General features: G+C 37.9%; 1 protein-coding gene across 1 annotated transcript in view; it reads left to right on the forward strand.

Annotated features, from left to right (window-relative positions):
* Positions 1-22,785, forward strand: part of CDC42BPB (CDC42 binding protein kinase beta) — a 94,622-nt gene that overhangs the window by 54,091 nt on the left and 17,746 nt on the right. The window contains exons 8-26 of the mRNA XM_017807421.1: positions 639-887; positions 1,852-1,931; positions 2,924-3,090; positions 3,179-3,298; positions 5,190-5,323; positions 7,688-7,930; positions 9,470-9,580; positions 10,038-10,282; positions 10,458-10,563; positions 11,134-11,258; positions 11,992-12,097; positions 13,708-13,856; positions 14,432-14,526; positions 14,614-14,693; positions 17,139-17,228; positions 17,668-17,742; positions 18,137-18,242; positions 20,603-20,739; positions 21,317-21,456. Of these exons, the coding sequence (XP_017662910.1) occupies positions 639-887; positions 1,852-1,931; positions 2,924-3,090; positions 3,179-3,298; positions 5,190-5,323; positions 7,688-7,930; positions 9,470-9,580; positions 10,038-10,282; positions 10,458-10,563; positions 11,134-11,258; positions 11,992-12,097; positions 13,708-13,856; positions 14,432-14,526; positions 14,614-14,693; positions 17,139-17,228; positions 17,668-17,742; positions 18,137-18,242; positions 20,603-20,739; positions 21,317-21,456 (2,558 nt within the window). The remainder of the gene's footprint in view (positions 1-638; positions 888-1,851; positions 1,932-2,923; positions 3,091-3,178; positions 3,299-5,189; positions 5,324-7,687; positions 7,931-9,469; positions 9,581-10,037; positions 10,283-10,457; positions 10,564-11,133; positions 11,259-11,991; positions 12,098-13,707; positions 13,857-14,431; positions 14,527-14,613; positions 14,694-17,138; positions 17,229-17,667; positions 17,743-18,136; positions 18,243-20,602; positions 20,740-21,316; positions 21,457-22,785) is intronic.

The raw sequence follows: 22,785 nt of genomic DNA on the forward strand, positions 1-22,785 counted from the left end.
ATAGAAATAAAGGTTTCCCAGTTTTTTCTATCTAGGGTAATTTCAGTTGTTAGTGGTAATTACAATTTTTATATCTTATGTTTGTTTATGATAATATAAATATTTTCTGAATGTAGATTAAATTTTGGTAAGAAAACAGATGTTTAACCTATAAATTAGAAAAATACATCCTTAAATATAACAACATTTGGTAAGGAATTAACTACCATCATGGTGTTTTAAGAGTTGAAATTAATTAAATCTCAAGGAATACATCTTCAGGAGATCAATGGACCTCTGACTAAGAGTACCAGTGGGGGCCTGTCTTTATTGTATAATCTTTAATATATTGCAGTGTGTTAAAATTCTGATATGTCTTAAAAAAGTTCACTTTTCCCAACAGAGTTACTGTAACCACAGTTAGTTTAAAACATATCTGTATTAAAGAAATTGAAAAATTATTTCTTGTCCTCAAAATCCATTTTAAGACAAAAAGTCTATCACTGAATGTATTGAATTGTGCTCTGTCACTGCTCGCTGGAACTAGAACAGTATTTGACTATTCATTTCCAGTTTTACTAGCATGTTCTTTTTGAAACTACTATTGGAAGTTACAGAATAGATTCCTTCTCTAAAAACTTCTCTTATTTGTTTTGTAGGAACGATTTCAGTTTCCATCCCATGTTACAGATGTATCTGAAGAAGCAAAAGATCTTATTCAACGACTTATCTGCAGCAGGGAGCGTAGACTGGGACAGAATGGAATAGAGGATTTTAAGTCTCATGCATTTTTTGAAGGACTTAATTGGGATAACATCCGAAACCTAGAAGCACCTTACATTCCAGAAGTTAGCAGTCCTTCTGACACCTCAAACTTTGATGTAGATGATGATGTACTAAGAAATCCAGTGAGTCTTTGTTTTTAAATATTACTAATGGAAGTGTGCAACCTTGCTGCACTGTAAGGTAGTAGTGAGAAATTATTTCAAAATAAATAATGTGAGAGATGAAAAATAAGTCACTTCAAATGTGAAAAATTCAAGTTTTTCATCTCTTTGATGTTTTGGGTTATTAGAAGTCATGAGCTGCTTTTCTAAGTGGTAGCACTTGCCAAAATGAAGTATTGTTACATGGCCAAAGTTAAAACATACTTAGGTGGAGAAAAAAACCCTTTAGTTGCCCTTTCAGTTAACCTTTACAAGGAGCCAGTGTTTGGATTTGTTCCTTTTCAAAGGTGAAAAAATATCTGTCTTTAGAAATACACATAAATTCTCCATGCAGCTTGCAATCACAGCTGTCCAGGTGAGAGGACTCGCACTGCTACTTCTCCACTGACTTAAGAACTGGGAGGTTGGTTTTTGGAGTAGGGAACATTGGAGTTCTGGTCCTGCATTTTTGTTGTGTCACAGTTTGCAAGTGTGTCAGGAAGAGCAGAGAGCTTTTGTGGTAATTTGTTCATCAGCTTGTATTCCAAGAAATAAAGAGCTTTTGGCACGTTTTTTGATTACATGTTCAACAGTAACTAGAATACTAGAACTAACAGCATGCATTTTGGTGCCAGGTCACTTTTAATTAGGAACTTGATATTTCAGATTTTCTTTTACTGGCTGCATTCTGCTTTGAACTTGTTGAAATGCTGCCCTTTCAAGTGCCAGTTCAAGAGGCTCCTAAATTCAGGTCATTATATTAAGTGACCTAATCTGAAATAAAGCTTGTTCAGGGACAATGGAGCATAACTGCCAATTGTCAGCTGGTGTACTAAGAAAAGTGTTTCCACTAGCTGTCTCTCTTTTAGCTGTTGAGGCTCAGTCAAATGCCTTTCACTCTGTGTGGGTTCTCTTTCGGGTTTTCATGGATGTTGTTTTCATGCAGGAAGTGGTGCCACCAAGTTCTCATACAGGCTTTTCTGGATTGCATTTACCGTTTGTTGGGTTTACATACACAACTGATAGGTAAGCAAAGGATTTGTTCTTCATTAAACTTGTTTCCCAAATGCAACTAATTCTAGGAAATTCTCATTTTTAGAAACATGTAGAAAGGTTGATGTCCACAGGTATACTTCTGGATAAACCTGTATCCTTCTTTTTTTTCCCTTCAAATGTCTTAACATATTTTGAGTATACATGCCAAGATTAGATGCTTTTGTATTTAATATTTTATCTATTTGAAATGAAAGAAAGTTAGGGGACTAGATGTGTCAATTGCAGTTGGGTGTAAACTTGCTGTCCCTGCACTGTGAGGCTCAGAGCAAGTATTGTCCACGCTGGACATCTTCCAGTAGCTGTTCAGGATTATCTCATTGCTCCAATGTCCTGCTGGTAGGCCAAGTTAACACAGAGGGTTCTGAGCATGGACAAAGTGGTTCACTTTGCACATCTTTGAAATGGCCTCCATGTAGAGAGATCTCCATGAGATCTCTCAAACATGTTCTTGTCTCTGATGTTAAGATATTCTGCCCGTTTGTTAATTTGTTATTTCTCTTTGTTGGGGTTTGTTACCCTGTGAACCCAAAATACACGTCTCATCCTTTTCAGAGGGAGATCATATGCCTTAACTGAAATCCATCTTTGTCATGCTTTAAACTTTGGGGTTTGTCCCTCAGCTATCTCAGTGCAGGTACACTTACCTGCTTCCTTTTGTCTGCCAGATAGTAGTAACCTCTGGAATAGGAGAGTTAACATTTCCAATCATTTAGGCAGTTTGTGAAGTGAAATGTGTGTCTGCATTACTGAAGTCCTGCATGCAGGTATCTTAATTCTACAGCAGCGTGGACAGTAGTTAGGGAATAATAACTTTGCCCTGACAGTTGTCTCTACAGTAACAATTACTGCATTAATTGTTCTTGTAAATTTAAGGTGCCTATTTGGTGGAATCCCAGCATGTCACTGCTATAGACTGCTGTGAGTATTTATTAAAATGTTCTAACTTATATAATTGTTTTCAGCTCTTTGTCTGATAGAGGCACTTTAAAGAGTGTGATGCAGTCTGACACTGTAACCAAAGATACAGATGTACAACGTGACTTAAAGAACACTTCACAAATAGAAGGCTATGAAAAGAAAATACGGAAATTAGAGCAAGAAAAGCAGGATTTGAACAGAAAACTGCAAGGTTAGTGGTCTGTATTTGTTTGGATTCTTACTTCTGGTCATTGGAACATATTTATTGAAAATATTTTCCTTTCTTTTCCGATTTTAAGAATCTACACAGACAGTGCAGAGCCTCCAAGGTCCAATGTGTGTTACAGTAAATACAAGCCGAGATAAGGAGATTAAAAAATTAAATGAAGAAATTGAACGGTTGAAGAACAAATTAACAGGTAAGCCTCTGGCATGGTAATTATAGTAATGCAATTTATTTTGGTTCTCCTAGTAACATGATGTGCTGTGTTTTTGCAATACGTAGAATTAATGTTCTTGAGGTACTTGAAAAACAAAAAGAGTTTTTTAAATCCTCCTTCAATATGAAGTGACGTTTCAGTTTTTCCAAATGAGTGCTTAACTACTTCTTCCACTTGCTTGACCTGATAGCATATACTAGAGTGGGAAGTCTAGAGTACAATGAATTGTGTGGATGGATTCAGTTAAATATTTTGTGTGATGTTTGTTTCCTTAAAAATCTCAGGAGATTATGTTCTCTTACTCCTCCTTTTTGGGGAGAGCACTGTTTTGGAGGGGTTTTACTTGGAGGCAGGTGTAAGAGATAGGGGAGAGAGAAGTGTGGTTGCTCTTTAGTAACATAAGGGAATAGATGGGGAGATGTATAATAATAGTTCACAGTTAAATATTTCTGAGCTCCTGCTCCCTTTGTGTTTCTATTTGGTGATGTATTAATTAGGAATCACTGAGCATTGCAGAAAAACAAATACTGGCATCTGTCCTGATGGAAGACTGACTCCTCCATATCACTGAAAATCTGTTGCTTGACAATGCTATTAGTTTATCCATACAAGTTTCCTGTTAGCGCCTAATTTTTAAGTGGGAATCAGTGATAAACAAAATGTTAGTTTTGAATCTCAATGATTTGGCTGAGAGTTTTATAGGAGCCCATAATATAGCGTATGTGGGTTCACATGTGGAGTTGCTGATGCCGATTTTTTTTTATTATTTTTTTTTCCCCGTTAGTTTGGCAATATACCCCTTTTGTAGGTGTAAGCATTGCAAAAATCTGTTCAGCTCCCCTACATAGATTATCCTTCCAAAAAAAAGCTATTCTTGTGTATTCTGAAATTAGGTTTGAATCTAACAATAGCTAGATTAAGGTGCTACTTCTGCAGATGGTTCAGGTTTATCTAGCTCCTTCAGCCAGTGTTAAATATAAATTCTAGCAGTATGTCCTGATTTAAAAAGAAGTGGCATTGGTTCATCTAGGGTGGGAGGAAGTTTGTGCAGAAGTGAGGAAAGGAATAATGCTTCAAGCTTACAGCAATGCTTGGGATTCCTGAATACATGGGTCCAGTTTCCTGTTCTGCCACTGACATCAGTGGAACTTGAGGGAGACAGTTATTCCCTATGCAATTTCTTATTTATTTGTTTAAAAGAGGTAGTAATTAAAACCAAATGGAGAATGGTGGTTCATTTTATTACCAGTTCTAAGACTGAGCAGAAATATATAGAGGTGATTAGTGGTTTTGGGCTTTTTTTGCACTTAAAAGTGTTAATTTCAAGTCAAATTTGTTTATTTTTCTTTGAGAGTAAAGAGAGAACAAAATGCCAGTAATATGGGCAATCCAGTCTCCAGCTCACCTTGTCCAGGATAGTTTTTCCTTCCCAGACTATTAGTTCGTATCTAGTCCAGAAAATATCTTGCCTGTCTGGTTGGATGCACTAATGACTGGCTGTAGCCTTTCTTGTCACATAGTGAAAAACTATTTAGGAAACACATTACTAGAACTAGAATTGGAACAACTCAAGTTTATTTAATGTTTTCAAGGGCTAGAAGTTGCATTCATCAAAAACAAAACCAAGCCCTGTGCTAAGGCTTTTCACTTAGAGTTCACAGTCTTTGGGAGAATTTCTTTAAGGGGCTGAGAAAAATAAAATTGTTTTGAGGTATCAATGCCCCAAAATTACCTCACACAGTCTAAAATGGTGGGAATGGGAAAGAAGTTTATTTTCCAAGCAAAGTGATGCCAGTTTGCATGAGTGATGTTGCTTGTTTTATTGGTGTTAATTTGGGACCACTTACCTTTAATATGTATTAATCTACAGATGTAAGTAAATTGGAAGCACAGCTTGCAGATGCAGTGGCTTTTCGACAAGAACATGAGGACTCCATACACAAGTTGAAAGGACTAGAAAAACAGTGCAGAGTACTGCGGCAAGAAAAGGAGGACCTTCATAAGGTATTGATCCAAAGACAGATACTTTTAAAAATGGTCATGTAATGTAGTTGTAGAATAGTTATGTTGTGATTGCAATTTTAATGTTTTAAATGCTGTTTTTTAGAACTATACTGAGATGTTAGGGAACCTGTTCTGCATACAGTAGCTTCTTGAAGTATCACTCTTTCTCTTTTGGAAGTTGCTGGGCTTTTTATTTCAGATGTGTTCTGCTAGGTAGAACAAATACCTAAAGAATGGTTTTAATTAAGCTGTTTAATTATTCTTAACTGTTTCAATAGAAATCTGAGGGCAATCAAGAGAGACTTCAGAGCCCTGGGATGACTTGTTGAGGGATCAGGAACATAAATATTGTTCTCCTCCATTCTTCCAATTTCAGAGAATGATGAGGGAGGGAAGAGGAAGAACCGGCAGATCAATAACTGGCTGGTACCACCGGCAGAATTCTGGGGGTTTTGACCATGGGTTGGTTTACATGACACCAGGCCTGATGGTGACAGATGGGATACACCTGTGTTAAGGGGGGAAAGGATCTTTGCACAGAAGTTAGCAGGGCTCATTGAAAGAATTTTAAACTAAATTTGAAGGGGGAAAAGGGATAAAGCCAGGCTCAATAGAGATAAGCTGGGGTGGGTGGCATACCAGTGTTTGGGGGATCATGTGCTAGCAAGGCCCTGCGGTCTGTCATCTCAGTGGAAATAGGGGATGGAGATCCATGCAGCAGCAAAGACACAAGGGTTATTGATGTGTTAAAACCAGAGAAGTGCCTGAGAATGGTCACATAGGAATTAGGGCTTCTCTCCCCAAAGAGGGGATGGGATAAATAGCAAACTTGTAACAGATTTAAGGAGGTGAAGAGCTGGGTCCTGCACTTCGGTCGTGACAACCCCTTGCAATGCTCCAGGTTTGGGGCAGAGCATCTGAAAATCTGCCCTGCAGAAAAGGCCCTGGAGGTCCTGTCAACAGTAGCTGAACATGAGCCAGCAGTGTGCCCACGTGGCCAAGAAGGCCAATGGCATCCTGGCCTGTATCAGCAATAGTGTGGCCAGCAGGACCAGGACAGTGATTGTTGTGCTGTACTTGACATTGGTGAGACCACACCTTAAGTAGTGTCCAGTTCTGGGCCCCTCACTGTAAGAAAGACATTGAGGTGCTGGAATGAGTTCGGGGAAGGGCAACAAGGAAGCTGAAGGGTCTGGAGCACAAGTCCTATGAGGCCTTGAGTGGCTGAGGGAGCTGAGATTGTTTAGTCTGGAGAAAAGGAGGCTCAGGGAAGACCATATTGCTCAACTGCCTGAAAGGAGGTTGAAGTAAAGTGAGGGTAGGTCTCATCTCCCAAGTAACAAATGACAGGATGAGAGGAAATGGCCTCAAGTTGAACCAGAGAAGATCTAGATTGGATATTAGGAAAAATTTCTTCACTGAAAGGATTGACAAGCATTGGAACAGGCTGCCCAGGGAAGGGGTGAAGTTACTATCCCTGGAGGTATTTGAAAGACGTGGAGATGTGGCACTTAGGGACATGGTTTAGTGGTGGGCTGGGCAGTGCTGGGTTAACATTTGGACTTAATGATCTTAAAGGTCTTCTCCAGCCTAAATTATACTGTGATTCTATGATAATATACACAGGAGTTAAAGTCAGATCTATATATATATGTGTATGTGTGTGTATTTTTATATATATATGAAAGAGTTAATAGAGCTAAGTCACTGCTCCAGCTCAAGTGTACTTTCTCTTTGTTATACCAAAAGGTTAATTACTGCTTAAGACTGATGATGACTTTTACGTAATTGCTGATTTTATTTGCTGCTCTGTAAATTATACCTTTGTTTGCTTGCTAAAATTTATCAGTTTTTAGTTTAAATCAGCAAAATATTTTGCAGTAAAGTAAATAGGGAGTTGCATATACTACATACCACTTTTAATGATATTAAAAAAAAAGCTATCTGTATTGGAATAACTAGTTTTGGAAAAGCCTCCTAGCCATATTGTTCATGGGCATTCAGGTGAATCCAAAAGCAATCTGTGGGCCAAAATCTCTGGGCTGTTTGTACCTTAGAATTTAACAGTCTCTCTTCTGTCTGTTAACCAGAGTGTATGAGTAGCAGAAAAGGCTACACCAAAGGTAGTCTTTGAGCTGCCACACTAGAAGCAGAGTAATGGCTGTCTTGGTACATTACTGGAGCTGCTTAGCCAGGAAAAAACCTCAAACAATTGTGTAAATTAAGAATTAGAAATAATCTTTAGAAGTTATGTGAGGTGGTTGAGCTTTCAAGTCATGCTTACATAGGTCCAGTGTCTTTCTTCTTGGAAAGGATATATGGAGTTCAAATTACTCTTTTTATTATATTTTTTATTTAAACCAGCAACTTGTAGAAGCCTCAGAGAGATTAAAGACGCAGTCCAAAGAATTGAGGGATGCCCACCAGCAAAGAAAGTTGGCTGTGCAGGAGTTCTCCGAGCTCAGTGAGAGGATGGGAGACCTGCGGTCTCAAAAGCAGAAGCTGTCCCGGCAACTTCGCGACAAAGAAGAGGAGTTGGAAGTGAGCATGCAGAAAATCGATGCTCTGCGACAGGACATCCGTAAATCCGAGAAGATAAGGAAAGAGGTAGCTTGATAAAACAGCCAGCAGTAACATGTTCAGCTGCTGCTTATCTGTATCTCATATCTGATTGTATTGAAAAACTGGGAGTGTCTTCTGGGTTTTCTCGGGTTTTTTTGTTTGTACTCAGATTTGAATCTGGAGGAAGCTGTTTTTACTACATACCCAGGTTATTAGTTCTTGTGTTTTGATTCTTGTAGACTCTGACTCACAATCAGCTTGAAACCTAGAAAGCTCAGTGAGTTCTTCATGTGCTTTGAGGTTGGAGTATTCTAACTTCACTGTTTTTCTTAACTGAATGTTTCTCTTCAGCTGAAGGGAGGAATAGTGATACAGATTAAATATGTGGTTTTCCTTCCTCTCTAGTCATTGTAAGAATATCTGTAATATCTTTAAACAAGTTAATTTCCAATTAGTATTCAAGGCAATTTATAGTTTTACATAAGATGAAGTGGATAACCAGAAGAGGGCATAAGAAAAAGCTACTGTGGTTAATCCAGAGTGTTTTAATCACTGAAAAGTCATCATGTTTTAGGTATTCTCTGGGTGAAGTGTAGAAGAGAAATTCAAGAGCTTTATAAACATTACTGGAAAATGAATTGAAGGGCAGTCTATGAAAGTGTAGTAAAAGATGAAGTTTCTCAGGCTTTTATCCATGAACAAGAAGTGGTAGATAACTGGGAACTGGCAAAGAGCTCTGGCATCTCGTTTCTAGAGCAGAGTGCAGCGGGCATTCAAGTGTTGTTCTTTATTCAGTTAAATGCTTCCATGTAGAGCTTTAAAATCTCCTGTCTTTGTTCTTAAAAATTCCTCTGTACTCCCTTTCGTAACAGTTCTATCAATCTTCTATTCAAAACATAGTCTAGAAGTTCATTATCTTGTCCCACAGTTCTAAGTACAACCCTTTTAAAAACAACTTTGTGAGTTTAATTTGAACACAGAAAAACAAATTTTACTCTTCCTGTCAGGTTTTGAAACTGTGTCACTATTGCTTGAATTGCAAGTTGCCTCAGTTGCCACTAAATACAAATTGTCTTTCTGATAAGCTTTCTGAAGTCAATAAATGGATGATCAAGCTTATTTGTTCCATAATTGCAAGGCAAAAATATTCAGTGTTCATATTTGAAGTATTTTGCAGTGATTTGGGTCAAAGATTGAGATTTTTAAGCTGCCTTACTAGATACTGAGGCATGGAGCTGACCTGTAAACATGGGAGACTTTCTTCTTTCACAACTGCAGTGACGTCCTGGTGCCATTTCCTTCTCTTTGCTTTAATGGGAGCTGTGCAGTTATCCTTGAATGGGTTTGATGTAGTTCATATCAGTACAAAGAGTCATAAAATAATAGTTTTGCTGCATGAGACAGATGGATGCCTGAATCACTGAAGGCAAAACAATTATCATGACATTCTGAGATGATTGTTATAGTGGTGTAACTTAAAATAGAAATAAATATAACTTGCTGCTAGTCCATATGGAGGAAAGGAAATGAATGATACAGATAATGCTATCGTGGATTGAAGTGACCTAAAATTACTTGTTACAGCTGGAAGCCCAACTCGAAGAAGTTGTAGCAGAAGCATCGAAAGAACGCAAGCTTCGTGAGCACAGTGAGGTTTTCTCCAAACAACTGGAAAATGAACTGGAAGCTCTAAAGGTTACATGTTTTTTGACAAATATTTACTCGTGGCCCAGGGGCTGCAATAGTTTTGCTTACTCAACTGTTGATAGCAGTGGGAGACTTGAAAACTACAGCATTACTAGAAACCTGACCTAACCTGTCCAGATTTATTTGCCTTTTTTGCTTAGAACACTTTACTTATTGGACACTAATGTCTTCAAAATGCCCAGTTTATGTAAACTTTAAGCAGATACTAAACTAATGTGGTACAAATCTGTTATCTCTGCAACCCATTTCAACTCCTTATTAGGGTCATGTAAGCAGAGCAGTTACTTGGGGCTTAATCCTTGGAGACAGGTCCCTTTTAAATCACTTGGTGCCCAAATAAAAATTTTTCCAAATTGCCACAGTTGGACAATTCTGACTTCAAAGAATATTCCCAAAATATAAAGATCATGGCCTCTTCCTGATGGTTTCTCCTCTTCTTCTGCAGCTGAAGCAAGGAGGCCGGGCAGCTGGTGCCACACTAGAACATCAGCAGGAACTTTCCAAAATTAAGTCTGAGCTGGAAAAGAAAATCTTATTTTATGAAGAAGAGTTGGTCCGACGAGAAGCATCACATGTTTTAGAAGTAAAAAATGTGAAAAAGGAAGTACATGATTCAGAGAGCCATCAGCTTGCACTGCAGAAAGAGATCATGATATTGAAGGATAAACTAGAGAAAACAAAGCGAGAGAGGTAAGCTTTTGGGTGTAATTTCTAAACTATGGATTTCTGTTTGTTGCCTGTATGTATTGCATTGCAAAGGTGCCTGTGCTGGCTGCTATTTCACCTTAACTCTATTTATTCCCTTTTGAAAATCCCACAGGTTTAGCAATGTTAAAGTGTTCCTATTTCTTGTCCTTCTCCTTAGGCACAGTGAAATGGAGGAAGCAGTAGGAACAATGAAAGAGAAATATGAACGTGAAAGATCTATGCTCTTGGAAGATAACAAAAAGCTAACAACAGAAAATGAGAGGGTAATTACTTTGAGAAATATTTTTAAGCAAAATATAATTCTTACGTCATTAGTCTCTGGTGTTGAAGTAGTCTACTCATTGATCAAAACAGGATCTGTGAATGTTCAGGCACTATCTGAATAAAACAAATGTCATTTTCACCATATAAATGTCAGAGATTTGGCTACATACTAACTTCAGCATCCTGGTACTGCTCTTTGGGGGACTGATTCCCACAATTCAGAGGACACCATCCACTGATTTCTTCCTGAAGGCTGCTCAGAGAGGGAAGCATTGATAGACTGCCTGCCTTCCTGATGGCTTACAGTAAAACCTTATTCCTCTCTGACCTCTACACTTGCATTTTCTTTTCCTTTGTTCTAGATTATTTTGTGTGAACTGGCAGTTCCACAGTAAAGAACCCCTTCCAGTCCTTTGCTCTGTGTTAGAGCTCCCAGATAGCCCAGGGTGGTCTTGTTTGTTCAGATTCTCTAGGTGTTTAGACATACACATACATAAAAAGTGACAACTCTTATATATATGTCAGTGGAACTGACATAAGTCACAAGTGAAACTAATCTTTTGTTTCAGCTCTGCTCCTTTGTGGACAAACTAACAGCACAGAACAGACAGCTAGAAGATGAGCTTCAAGATCTAGCAGCAAAGAAGGAGTCTGTTGCTCACTGGGAAGCTCAGATTGCAGAAATTATTCAATGGTATGTGCTGTTTAGAGATCCAGATATGGCCACTTTCAACTTTGAAATATTGATTGGCTTTTTTTTTTTAATGTATAGCTAGGCCCTCTCTCTGTGTCTGAGATGAATAAAAGCATGGTACTTCTCAGTGTTGATTTTGTTGAAATTGTCAGGTGCCACTGCAACAAGTACAAAGGAGAAAGTTTTGGTGTCAACTCTAAAGCGATTATTAAATCGTCCAATCTGGAATATTTTGATAAATTAAGTCAGGAAGATGGTCATGATTTTAAAGGTCCACGTTAAAATATAAAACCTCACTAGCTGTACACTTGGAATTAATTCCTAGGTCTGTTCTTCCCTCTCTAATTCACTGTTTTAGCAATCTGTGTGCAAGTATTTCAGCATGCAAAACAAAAAGGACTGGAAGGTAGCCCTTATAAAAACTGAGCAGTAACATGCAGATCGTGTTCCAAACTATAACAGTGAATCTCTGCAGAACTCTTGCTGATGGCGAAAGGGAAACTTCAGTTTCCCTAGCAACTGCCACAATCAAGAAAATCAGATAAAAGAAAAATCTAAAGTAGGCAATCTAAGATATATTCAGTTTTCTGTTGCTGGGAGAGTTTTTCCTGCTCTGTCCATTTCTGTTATGTCCCTAAATCCAGTGCAGACACTCTGATAATTTGGTGATACACTATTTGGTGCTATGAGCCATGAAACTGCTAAGTTACAGGTTTTTGTAATTGCACAACAGGGTAAGTGATGAGAAGGATGCTCGTGGCTATCTCCAGGCATTAGCTTCCAAGATGACAGAAGAACTAGAATCATTGAGAAGTTCCAGTCTGGGGTCACGAACACTGGTAAGAAAATAGCAAGCATTCAGGCTGTTCTGGGGATGTCTGAGAAGCTACATTTTTAGTTTTGGCTACCTGTACATAATCAGAATTCTTTTCTAATAAATCCCTTGCTCTGCTTTCTGGTTTTTAGTTATTGCTTGTAAAATCCAAGTAGCTAATCTGATCAGAATTTGATAATTACAGGGGGTAGTTGTTTCATACTAATATCTGCCATCACAAACTGCTTTAAACAGTACAGAGGAGAGAAGAAACAATAACTTAACCATTAAAGGGGAGTACAGAAATGTACCTCACCATGTTAGATGCAACTGAATAATTTTAACTGCTGTTACAGTGAGATAACGAAGTAAGTTTTCTTCAGTGAAAAAGTATTAACTGGTTGATACTGGCACAAACTAGGGACACGCTGAAAGCATGTAGCTTCATTTATATGCAGAACAATGAAACCTTATTCTGTAGTTTTCCCATATAGCAGTAACATGAATTCCCAAAAAAATCTGCAAATTAAAAGAGCTCTCATAAAGGAGTAGGGTTTCAAAGAGAAAAACACCCACAGAAGGAGAGGGAGAACCATTTGCAGCTTGGCATGGAAGCCCACATCCCTAGCAATGCCAGTCAGCACAGTCTGCCATGCAGAGTCCATCTGCTGCTGGTTTATACATTTTAGAAGTTACTCACCCCTTCCAAACCTATGAATATGGGAGAATAAGAGAAAGTTATTACTTCTGTGAGCTAACATTTGCTTACATCATCAAGAGGTGATTATAATATTGAGAGGTTTAATAGGAAGAAAGATCGGATCAAATGCAGTTGGCATTTTCATCTTAGCTACTGCCAGAATAAAGAATGCTGTCTGTTCTTCTTATTACAACTGGTTTTGTAACTTCTGCAGGACCTAATCTAAGGCAATTATTTCTCAACATAAAAAATGCCTCTCATTTTTCATGACTGTTAGTTTCAAGTTCATGTGTGACTAGAGAGGCATTCATTAGGGAATATCAGAAATGTAGTCCATACTGAAAAATGCCTGGAAAAGATCAGAATTTTAGCTTTTGGGAGTAGTAGGGTGGAATTGCATGGTGTATGCAGAAGTGGAGCATATGCTACTTAGCAAGCATAAGAATTCCTTAGGCAAATGTTCTAGGTATCTTGGGTATCTCAAGACCCGGATTCTTTCTTTCTTTTTTTTTCTCATAATTTTGCTACTATTGCTATATTTTATATTAGTATGTTTTACATTAAATATTGACATTTATCTCATGTTTGAAAGTCCATTATGTCACTGTGCAAGTTTTACACTCTCCTCTAGATTGGACAGTGAAAACTAGCCATTTTCAATGAGTTCTTTTGGTTTGACTTCCATGCTCAGTGATCTAGCATTTTGGTTTCGAGCATATTGTGTTAATGGTATAAACAGTATTAAAATAGCTCATTACTTCATTTTTTGTGTAATGAGGTCCAACTACTGACTGATTTTCATGCAGCAGGTATCCTGTCCATTACTAATTAAAAGAGCATTCTCTGAACCAGTGTGAAAGCTAATTTATGTCTTTGGACAAGAACTGAATTATCCTTAGACAGTTGATACTAATATTCAGTAACTTATGCTACAGGATCCACTTTGGAAAGTGCGACGCAGTCAGAAGTTGGATATGTCAGCCAGGCTGGAATTACAGTCTGCTCTTGATGCAGAAATTCGTGCCAAACAACTGGTTCAAGAAGAGCTACGAAAAGTTAAAGATGCAAACATATCTTTTGAAAGGTAATCAGACCTTTGGTTCTGTTTAGGTTTTAATATACTGATCTGAACTGCTGATTAGAATAGTAGCAACTTTCTTAAAATGACCCCTTGTGCCTGGGATACTGGACTTTGCCAGAAAGATCCCATTCTACTGACTACACGTTTCTTCCATAGTCAAATGAGAACTATAAAAATTTCTTCAAGTAAAGATATCACTGCTATACTAAGATATAAATCTTGGGCATCTGAGGAAAAAAAGCATAAGAGCAAATTCAAAGCAAATTCACTACCATTATTCACTAACTGGAGAGTTAGGCATGTTCTTGGGAATTAAAAATCAAATTGCTATTAGAATAATACCACATATCTGCAGGGGTAGCAGAAATCTCAAGTTTTAAATATCTACAGTTTTAAATATCTAGTCAAGTATTGAGGTGTCTATTCATGGGAAAAGTAAAATTAATCAGCCTTAAAATAATCTCTTAAAAAAAACCCATGCTCCTCAAAAAAAAGGCATTTTCTGAAACTTTTGTGCACTGCCATTCCTGCCTTTGAGACATTTCAGATTGCATTTTGATCATATTGTGTTGCTTTAGTAAATTAAAGGAATCAGAAGCAAAAAATAGAGAACTGTTGGAAGAGATGGAAGGTTTGAAGAAAAAACTGGAAGAAAAATACAGAACAGATTCAGGTAATTAGAGTTACTGTGTTTTAACAAAGTTCTAACACCACCTGTGATGTTGCCTTTTAGCTAAGCCTGTTTTCCTTTTGGTTTTAGGTCTCAAACTTCCAGATTTTCAAGATTCCATTTTTGACTATTTCAACACCTCTCCTCTTACACGTGATTTGACTTTCAGAGTGAGTTATTACATAAAATAACTACAAAAATGTGATAACCAAATTATATTTTTATTATGTTAAAGTAACTCTTAGGCACTATATGGCACATTTGGATCTGACATATTAGCCAAATTAGCGTGGCAGAGAATTGGATGCCCAGTAGATGTCAGATTGCTTGGCATTTTGTAGAGAAGCTGGCACCTTTGGGAAATATTCTCAGAAGTTCACATTAATTATTTTCTATTCTAGCTTTGTTTAGGTTAATATCAAACATTTGGCTAAATGAAATATATTCAGGGTCTTTTGGAAATGCTGGCACACCCTATTACAAATAAGGGATTAAATGCTTTGCAGTTGGAAGATGCTGATTATTACAAGGAAAAGTGTTCACACAGTTCAAGGAGTGTTTAAACAGATATGTAAAATTGTTGGCTCCAGATCTTAATGGAGTGGTTAGAGTAGAAGGAGCTGGGAAGAGAATTGAGGACCCACAGATGTTTGTATAATAAGTTTATCGTGACACACCCTGTGATCCTTAGAAAACTAATCATACAAATCACAGCCCTAAGTAGGCGTTTCACTTTAAATCATTTGTGCATTCCCCGAGGAAGCAGCTGTTAAATGCAACATTGAATCACATTTCCTTACTTCATGAACTCTTGATCCGTGGAGATTTTTCTGGGATTTTTTTTTTAAATGTTGTTTTGCAAAGCATAGACAGTTAAGGATAAAACCAAGAGCTCAAACTGGAGAGAATAATCTGTTTATGAAGCGGAGTTAAGGGGGCTCAGGTTAAAACCCCTGGGCATGCTGTGATATTTGCATACAGTTTGTGTATATGCTGTTCCCAGCCACAGAATGTCCGTGCTGACTTTCTTAGATGTGCTATATGGATGAGGTGGAGGGAAGAGAGAGAAACATGATATATGCTACTATCTCAATAATAACTTTTATCTACTGACCTTGATTTTTGGAAACATTGCTTTAAAAAATACCAATATACTTAAAAAAGTAACATGTAGAATATCAAGCCCATAACTAAACAAGATTCCATTCTACAGATCCTGAAATAAGTACATAGTCTCTGTGAAAATGCAGGTGGCATTTTCTGATTAATTACGTTAAAATTACTGACACTGTGCTTAATGACTTCCATTGGCAATTTTTTTTCACATGTACTTATAAAGATAGTTTTTATCATCTGCACTGGGGTTAATTTAGTTTGAATAAACATCATTTGGCCGTATAAAACATTTTATTTAGTTAGCCAACTAATATTCTATCTGAAGTTTTCCTATGGGTGATAAGCGATCGTTTTTATCCCTCATATCTGTTACAACAAAGGATTCTGTTTCTTCTTCGTCTACATCTTCTCTGCTAGCCTTTTGGGAAGAAGTAAGTTTTTGATAGTAGTTTTGTGTCCTTATTTTGTTGTGACCTGTCATAGTAAAAATGGCCCTCTAAAATTAGATATTGTGCTTCCTTAATTTCTCTGTAACTTAATCCACTAAACCTCTTTAGAGGCTTACTTGTTTTATAGTTTGACTATCTATATGGCTAAAGCTGAATCACACTTAGCATTTTGAAATTGTTCATATTACATAATGGTACAATTTGATCTTAAATGGCCCAGCCCTACCGATCAGTTCATAACAACACAAAAATAACAAGTATCTGAACATATTTAGTGAGCTAACTGAACTTGAGCGAAGCTTCTTCCTGTCTAAACTGGCTGGGAAGTGAGTGATTCATTACTTGTTGCCTTTAGTGCTAATTACATCACTGATGTGAAGTCTAATCTGATGTTTGTTAATCATGGTTTTTATGATTTCCTCAGAGTACAGTAACGCAGAATCCTACTTCCACACCCAGCTGCTTTAGCTCTGGAATTGTAGCATACTTCCCCCTTGTGCTGGCAATTAGTAGTTGCTAATTTAAGTGTGAAATTAATAGATGGCTTGTAATGGATGCTAGTCTTAAATTTCAGTGAAATATAAGACACTGTGATTAAGTAAACATTTTTAAACAACTTTTTTAAAGATTGAGTGTTACTACTTTAAGAATTTTTCTTGTGGCAGACTTTCCGGCTGCTGCGTGCTAGAAAAATCCTAGTGTAGTAAGCTACCATGAGAAATCAGCTATTTTAGGGATGATTGCCAGGCTTCTCAAACATTATTCCATACCTGCATGCAAGAGATTAGACACAGCCTTGCTGTGAGAAGATGACTGTTGCAGCATTGTAGCTGCCTGCTATGAGATTTTGCATTTCAGTACTCCCAGCTTTTCCATCAGGTGGCAGGGTTTGTTTTGAGAAAAGATCTTTTTTCAGAGTGGAAGGTTGTTAGATGTTTGTGTATTTCATCTAGAAACCAACGCTGGGTTTTGTGTCCATTCTATTCTTGTGAGAATCCTTCATTCAGATACGTGGTATCTAATCTAACATGTTTGCTGTTGCTTTTGCAGACCAGCTCCATTAGTGAGCAGGAAATGCAGGGTCCCAAGTCAGAAGTTTCACCATCTACTTCAGTTGTAACTGCAGAGCAACAACAAGAAGTAAGAAAGCTGTTATTTTACCCTGAAGAGTAATTCACCAGAAAGTCTCTCTGTCTTGTTCACAAAAATACATATTGCAGCATTCATCGTGAAGAAACAGGATTGAATGCTGCTTATTTGCAATGTCTCAGTGTTAATTTCACCTGCTTTGAAGACAGTTGCAAATGAAGCCTTTTCGCTGCCTTTCTGTATGTTGATGTACCTCATTTTCATGTTTTCTGTATTGCTGCTTATTTGTTAGTGTGCAGGCTTTCCTGTGAGTGCTTTAAAACACAATCTGTTTCTATTAAATCAGAATGGTGATGTTTACGACAATTAAATTTTTTATCATATTCAAAAAAAATAAAAAAAAATCAGAAGACAATAAGCTTTGCTACCCCAATCTTGAAACAAATTCTTGAAGCCTTATTTTGCTCAATTACAGTTTCTTGCGATTCAGGAACCAATTCGGCTTCAGAGGATGCCTGCTGCTCCTTCCCCCACCATTCAGTCCATTTCTCTAGCTGTACCAAAGGTAGGGGGACTGTGCTGACCTTATTCTAAAGAACAAAGGAAAAAAGTATAATCTATAAATTAGCCCTCTGTGTTTGTTCTTGTCCTGTTTGGGTTTGTCATATGTGTGTTTGTTAGGTCTGTGTTTTTAATCAAATGTTTCCAAATGCATATGGATGGGTTTTGTTTTGTTGTAGGGGATGACAAAAAATAGTTGTAGGTTTTAGTCTGAGTATCTTTTGCAGTTGGAAATAAATCTGTTACTGTTGTCTTGCAGCACCTTTTACAAGCTGCACTTACATAAAAGAAGCCCAGGTTTCATAATGTGCGCACTGATATAGGGTGGTGAAGGGAGGTGCTTGCATTACCTAAGTCCAGAAAATGAAGTTATTTTTTATCCTGAATGTATCTTTCAGCCTAAAGCTCACCAGCTCAATATCAAGTCATTCACAAGCCCTACTCAGTGTAGTCATTGCACCTCTCTCATGGTGGGATTAGTTCGACAAGGTTATGCCTGTGACGGTGAGTCAGTAAAACTTTTTATATTTTCAGCAAGTCCCTCGAAAAGCATCCCAAAACACTAATGTATTTGAAGGCAACCATTTCTTTGGGGAGGGAATGAAAGAAAGGGGTGGCTGCCACTGAAGGGTTCTCCTTTCTTTTGCATCCCTTTAGAAGTATGATGATGATGTATGATTTCATATTGCTAATTAATTCTGCTACCATTAGTGCTGTTACAGTGCGAGGGAGGGGGCGGGGAAGGCAGGACTGGTTTCTGTTGCTGTAGTAGAGAAGACTACAGGAATGATCTGATTATGTCTATTTTATGTTATCCTAATCATAAACCCTGAATGTTGAGAGGACCATTTGCTAGATTATTTCATCTGTAGCTTGTCTTGCTGTCCATTAGTTTTATTTAAAATGCTTTATCTGATGCATGTGTCACTACTGAATTCTGTGTTCAAGTATAGGGAGGTATTTTTATTTGAAAATATTTACTGTATCTTGATTGGACACATGAACTCAGTTAAATAGGTCACAAATCCGATGAAGGCACTACAGTATAAATAACCTTATTTCTGTGCCCAGCTTAGTTCTTGCTAGTGACACCCTCTCCACTGACACCCTCAGTATCACATTTAGATTGCCTCATCTGCCCTTCAGGGCTTTTTTTCCTGGCAGATCTTCTGGTGGCAGTTCTTCCCCAAGAGGACCTATCACTCTGCCAGCACTTGCCCTGGGGCTGCCTTTTGTCTCCTGTTGCTGACAGTTCTGAACTTTTGTTTTGCATCTCTTTCTACAAGCTTGAAACTGTCTTTTTCCCTTAGTGTAGCTATCAGCTTCACTCTTCTTTTTGTCTTGTGTTTTGATTAAGCTCTGCATCATTAGTTTTCCAGTTTGCCTATTCCACAGCAGATATTAATAGCTACAGAAAAAACTAGAATCACATTCACATAAGAATAGAGATGATTCCAGTAGAACAAAACTTTGCCATGTTCCACTCTCATTCACTTGCTTTTTCCATTTCCTCCTCTTTTTAATGCTGGAGACTATGGTAAAATACAGCTACACTTCCAAAGGCCTGTGAAACTCACTATATCCTGTGGATTTTCCCTATTCCACAACTGGTGTGCCTTGATATGCACAGTCCCAAATAGTTACGATACCTCCTCGAAGAGCTGAGTTTATTACCTGGTCTTGGGGAGCACCTACAGTACTTTGCATGTATGACTTTTTGGTAACCCCTGCCTTCTTGGGAGCAGACAGTAGCTCAAAGAACAAGCCAGGCAGCCTGCTCGGGGCTGCCTTCTCTGCTGTCTCTTCCCTCAGGCATCATGAGGAGGAGGTTTGTTGCCCAGTCTATGGCTTTAGCAGAAGCAGGCTGTTTCCAGGTTTTTTGGAATCCTTTGACACTTCATAATTACAGGACTAAATGTACCTAGGATAGCTGCCAGATTCCCACTTCTGAGAATATGGTTAGAAAGATACACAGGATAGATCAGAGTGTTGTGCCCTTCTCCTGCTGCCTTCCCAAGCCTACTTGTAGAAACAAGGTAGCTGGGACAAACTAAGCAGAATCTCTGTGGACAGATCTGACCAATAAGCTGTGGGTTGAATGCCTCAGTATAACACATTAACTCATTCTGCAGTTCCTGTAGTCTGTCTCATGTAAAATGGCATATGAGTTTTTTGTGTGTACTGCTTCTGTATGAAGTGCTCTATAGGCAAGAGACAATAGAGACTTTTGTCCCTTACTGGTGCAGCATAAAGGGGTACAAAATGGTGCAAATGGTAAGAAAGCATGCAATGACTAGTATAGATGTTTGCTGCTTATTTGAACTTATTTGATCTCTGGGCAATATATATATATATGCCATTTTCATGCAGTATTTCAGTCCTTGTCCGTTGTTTCTATTTCATTTATGCTTTCAAGTCTGTATCTTGTGTTTAATAGTTTAACCCTTTCTGTCTTTTTAGTTGATTTAGTTTTACTTTGTCTTTGCAGTATCCTTGCATACTTGGATCAAATTAAACACCTATTATCACTATCCTGTAATTTTTATTCCTCCTTTACTAATACTGTTTCTCTTCTGTCACTGGTTGGTGCTTAACGTCAGTGAGGCTGCCAAACTCCATTTCCTTGAAATGTGAACTCAGTTCCTGCCCTTTGTGGATGTAATAGGCTAAAAAGAGGAAATAAAAGAGCTTTGGAGAGTCTCACTCAATATCTAGGTGTGTTCACTCCTTCAGCATAGTGAGCTATTGCAAGTGAGCTGTTTGCCAGTTTCAGTGTGATTAATTAATTTGCTGAGTGTAGACTACATTAATCACCTGTTGACTCATACATGCATTTCACTGTGAATTTTCTCTTTTGTACTTAGTGTGTTCATTTGCATGCCATGTTTCCTGCAAGGATAGTGCACCTCAGGTCTGCCCTATACCCCCTGAGCAAGCCAAAAGGCCTCTTGGAGTAGATGTGCAAAGAGGAATAGGAACCGCCTATAAAGGTTATGTCAAGGTAACAGTCTTTTGTTCTTGGACAAGAGAAGAATGCTAAACTTCACTTACAGCTATGCAGCTTGGAACCTCTAAGTATGTTTAAACAGATCACCTAAATAGTGCTAAAGCCCTAAGGCTTTGTGTACCATCCATGTAACTTATTTAACCTTTGTTGCTTTAGATGTGGGAGAAACACTTGGTTTTACTACAAGAGCTGAAGGTCAGTAGATTAGTAGTTACAATGTTCATAAGCAGCAAGGGAAAAAAAAGAATGGTTTAAGAAAGTATTTCTGTCATTGTTGATGTAAACACAATATAAAAGGTAAACTGTGCTACCATTTTGGCATTTGTGCAGTATACAAGCCTAATACCTTTATACAAGCCTGAATATATTTATTAAACTGTAACAAGGAGTGGTTGAACTTAAGAGAGGAGAAATGATTGCTTGATTACTTGACATTTTTCATACTATTTTGAAGGGCAAGTAGAATGTGTTGTAATTCCATTGATCTTAGTATAATCTTTTCTAAATGTCTTGCTTTCTGTGTCTACTACATGTGCTTACATTTAATAAGCAATCAGTTATTTATATGCAGGTCCCAAAGCCTACAGGAGTTAAGAAGGGGTGGCAGAGGGCTTATGCAGTTGTCTGTGACTGTAAACTCTTCTTATATGATGTGCCTGAAGGAAAATCCACTCAGCCTGGAGTTGTGGCAAGTCAAGTCTTGGATCTCAGGTTTGTATTATTATGACAGAGCAGAAATCCTCTGTACTTTTTCCTTAACAGTGGTATTTATTTATAGTACACAAGAAGCTATAACATTATGACAGCTCTGGTCTGAGAAGATATGTGTGTTCTGTATATAGACTGCAGCTAAGTTTAGGCTGATAGATTGGGCTCAGCAAGAAGTCACTTAAGTGACTCTGTAGTCACTTATAGTACAGTCACCAATATTTACAGAATTAGCATGCTTCTCCCTAGACTTCCATATGCATCTGTGGGAAGCAAATGTACTTTGGTAGATTGCTTTTCCCGTGCACTCTGACCTCAACATTGAGTCACAGATCATCCCATAGCAAATAATTTCAGCAATATTAGAAAAACTGAAGTAGTCTGCAGAAGAGCACCAGCTAATTTACACTGCAAATGGCTCTGACCCTGCCATCTCACAGGAGTTATTATTTCATGGGGAATCATTTGAACCACTGAACACTGTCTACAAAAGATCTGAGACTTACAGTGATCAGAGTAACCAAGAGGGTTTTTTATTAAAATTTATGGAAATATCAAGAAAGTGTAATACCTTTTCATGTTACAGCACCTTTGTATCTCTGTTGAATATAAAGTTTGCATTCACAGGCACCTTGATTTATATTTTTTCCAGACAGTAGTAGCGTGGGGTTGTACCAGTAGTGCTGTGCTGTCCTCACAGTCACTGAAAACTGTCAGTGTCAGCTCTCTGACATGCTGGCAGTGGGAGCAGAAACGTGGAAGTATTGCAAATAGCAGCATTCACATCAGTACATTGCTTGAAGCAACTCAGCCAGATATTATACCAACTGTCCCATCCTTTATCTGCTTATTGTAGCTACCTCTTTGAGGCTGTCTTCTGAGGATTCTTAGATGTTTTTAATAGATGTTAACCACCACAGCTATGAATTTTATCATGGGCAAGTTTCAGACATTAGTGTCATCTTTGCACTAAAATTGGCAATTATGGTGATCAACTTGGTCAAATTCAGTTTAAAAAGGCTTGTGTAGACAAGCCCTCTGGGGTGGAGCACTCTGAAATGCAAAAGTTGTTCTGATGTCTGTTTATTTTACTGTAATAGAGAATAAAATCTAGCTGTTTTGAAAACCCTTATTTGAATCCCACAAACTATAATTATGTTGCCAAGAGCTTTTTATGTGATTTTTCTTTTTTTCCAAAGGCCCCTCTCTTGCTACACATTGAGGTATGAATTATTCATTTCTAATGTGTCTGCTGGGCTGGAAGAGCAATATTCTTGCTTCTAATTGTAGAATAGGTGTGGTTGGTACACCAGAACTACACAAAGCCACCCC

This window comes from Lepidothrix coronata, unplaced genomic scaffold (genome assembly GCF_001604755.1).
Source record: "Lepidothrix coronata isolate B3197 unplaced genomic scaffold, Lepidothrix_coronata-1.0 Scaffold19, whole genome shotgun sequence".
NCBI classification, from domain to species: domain Eukaryota; kingdom Metazoa; phylum Chordata; class Aves; order Passeriformes; family Pipridae; genus Lepidothrix; species Lepidothrix coronata.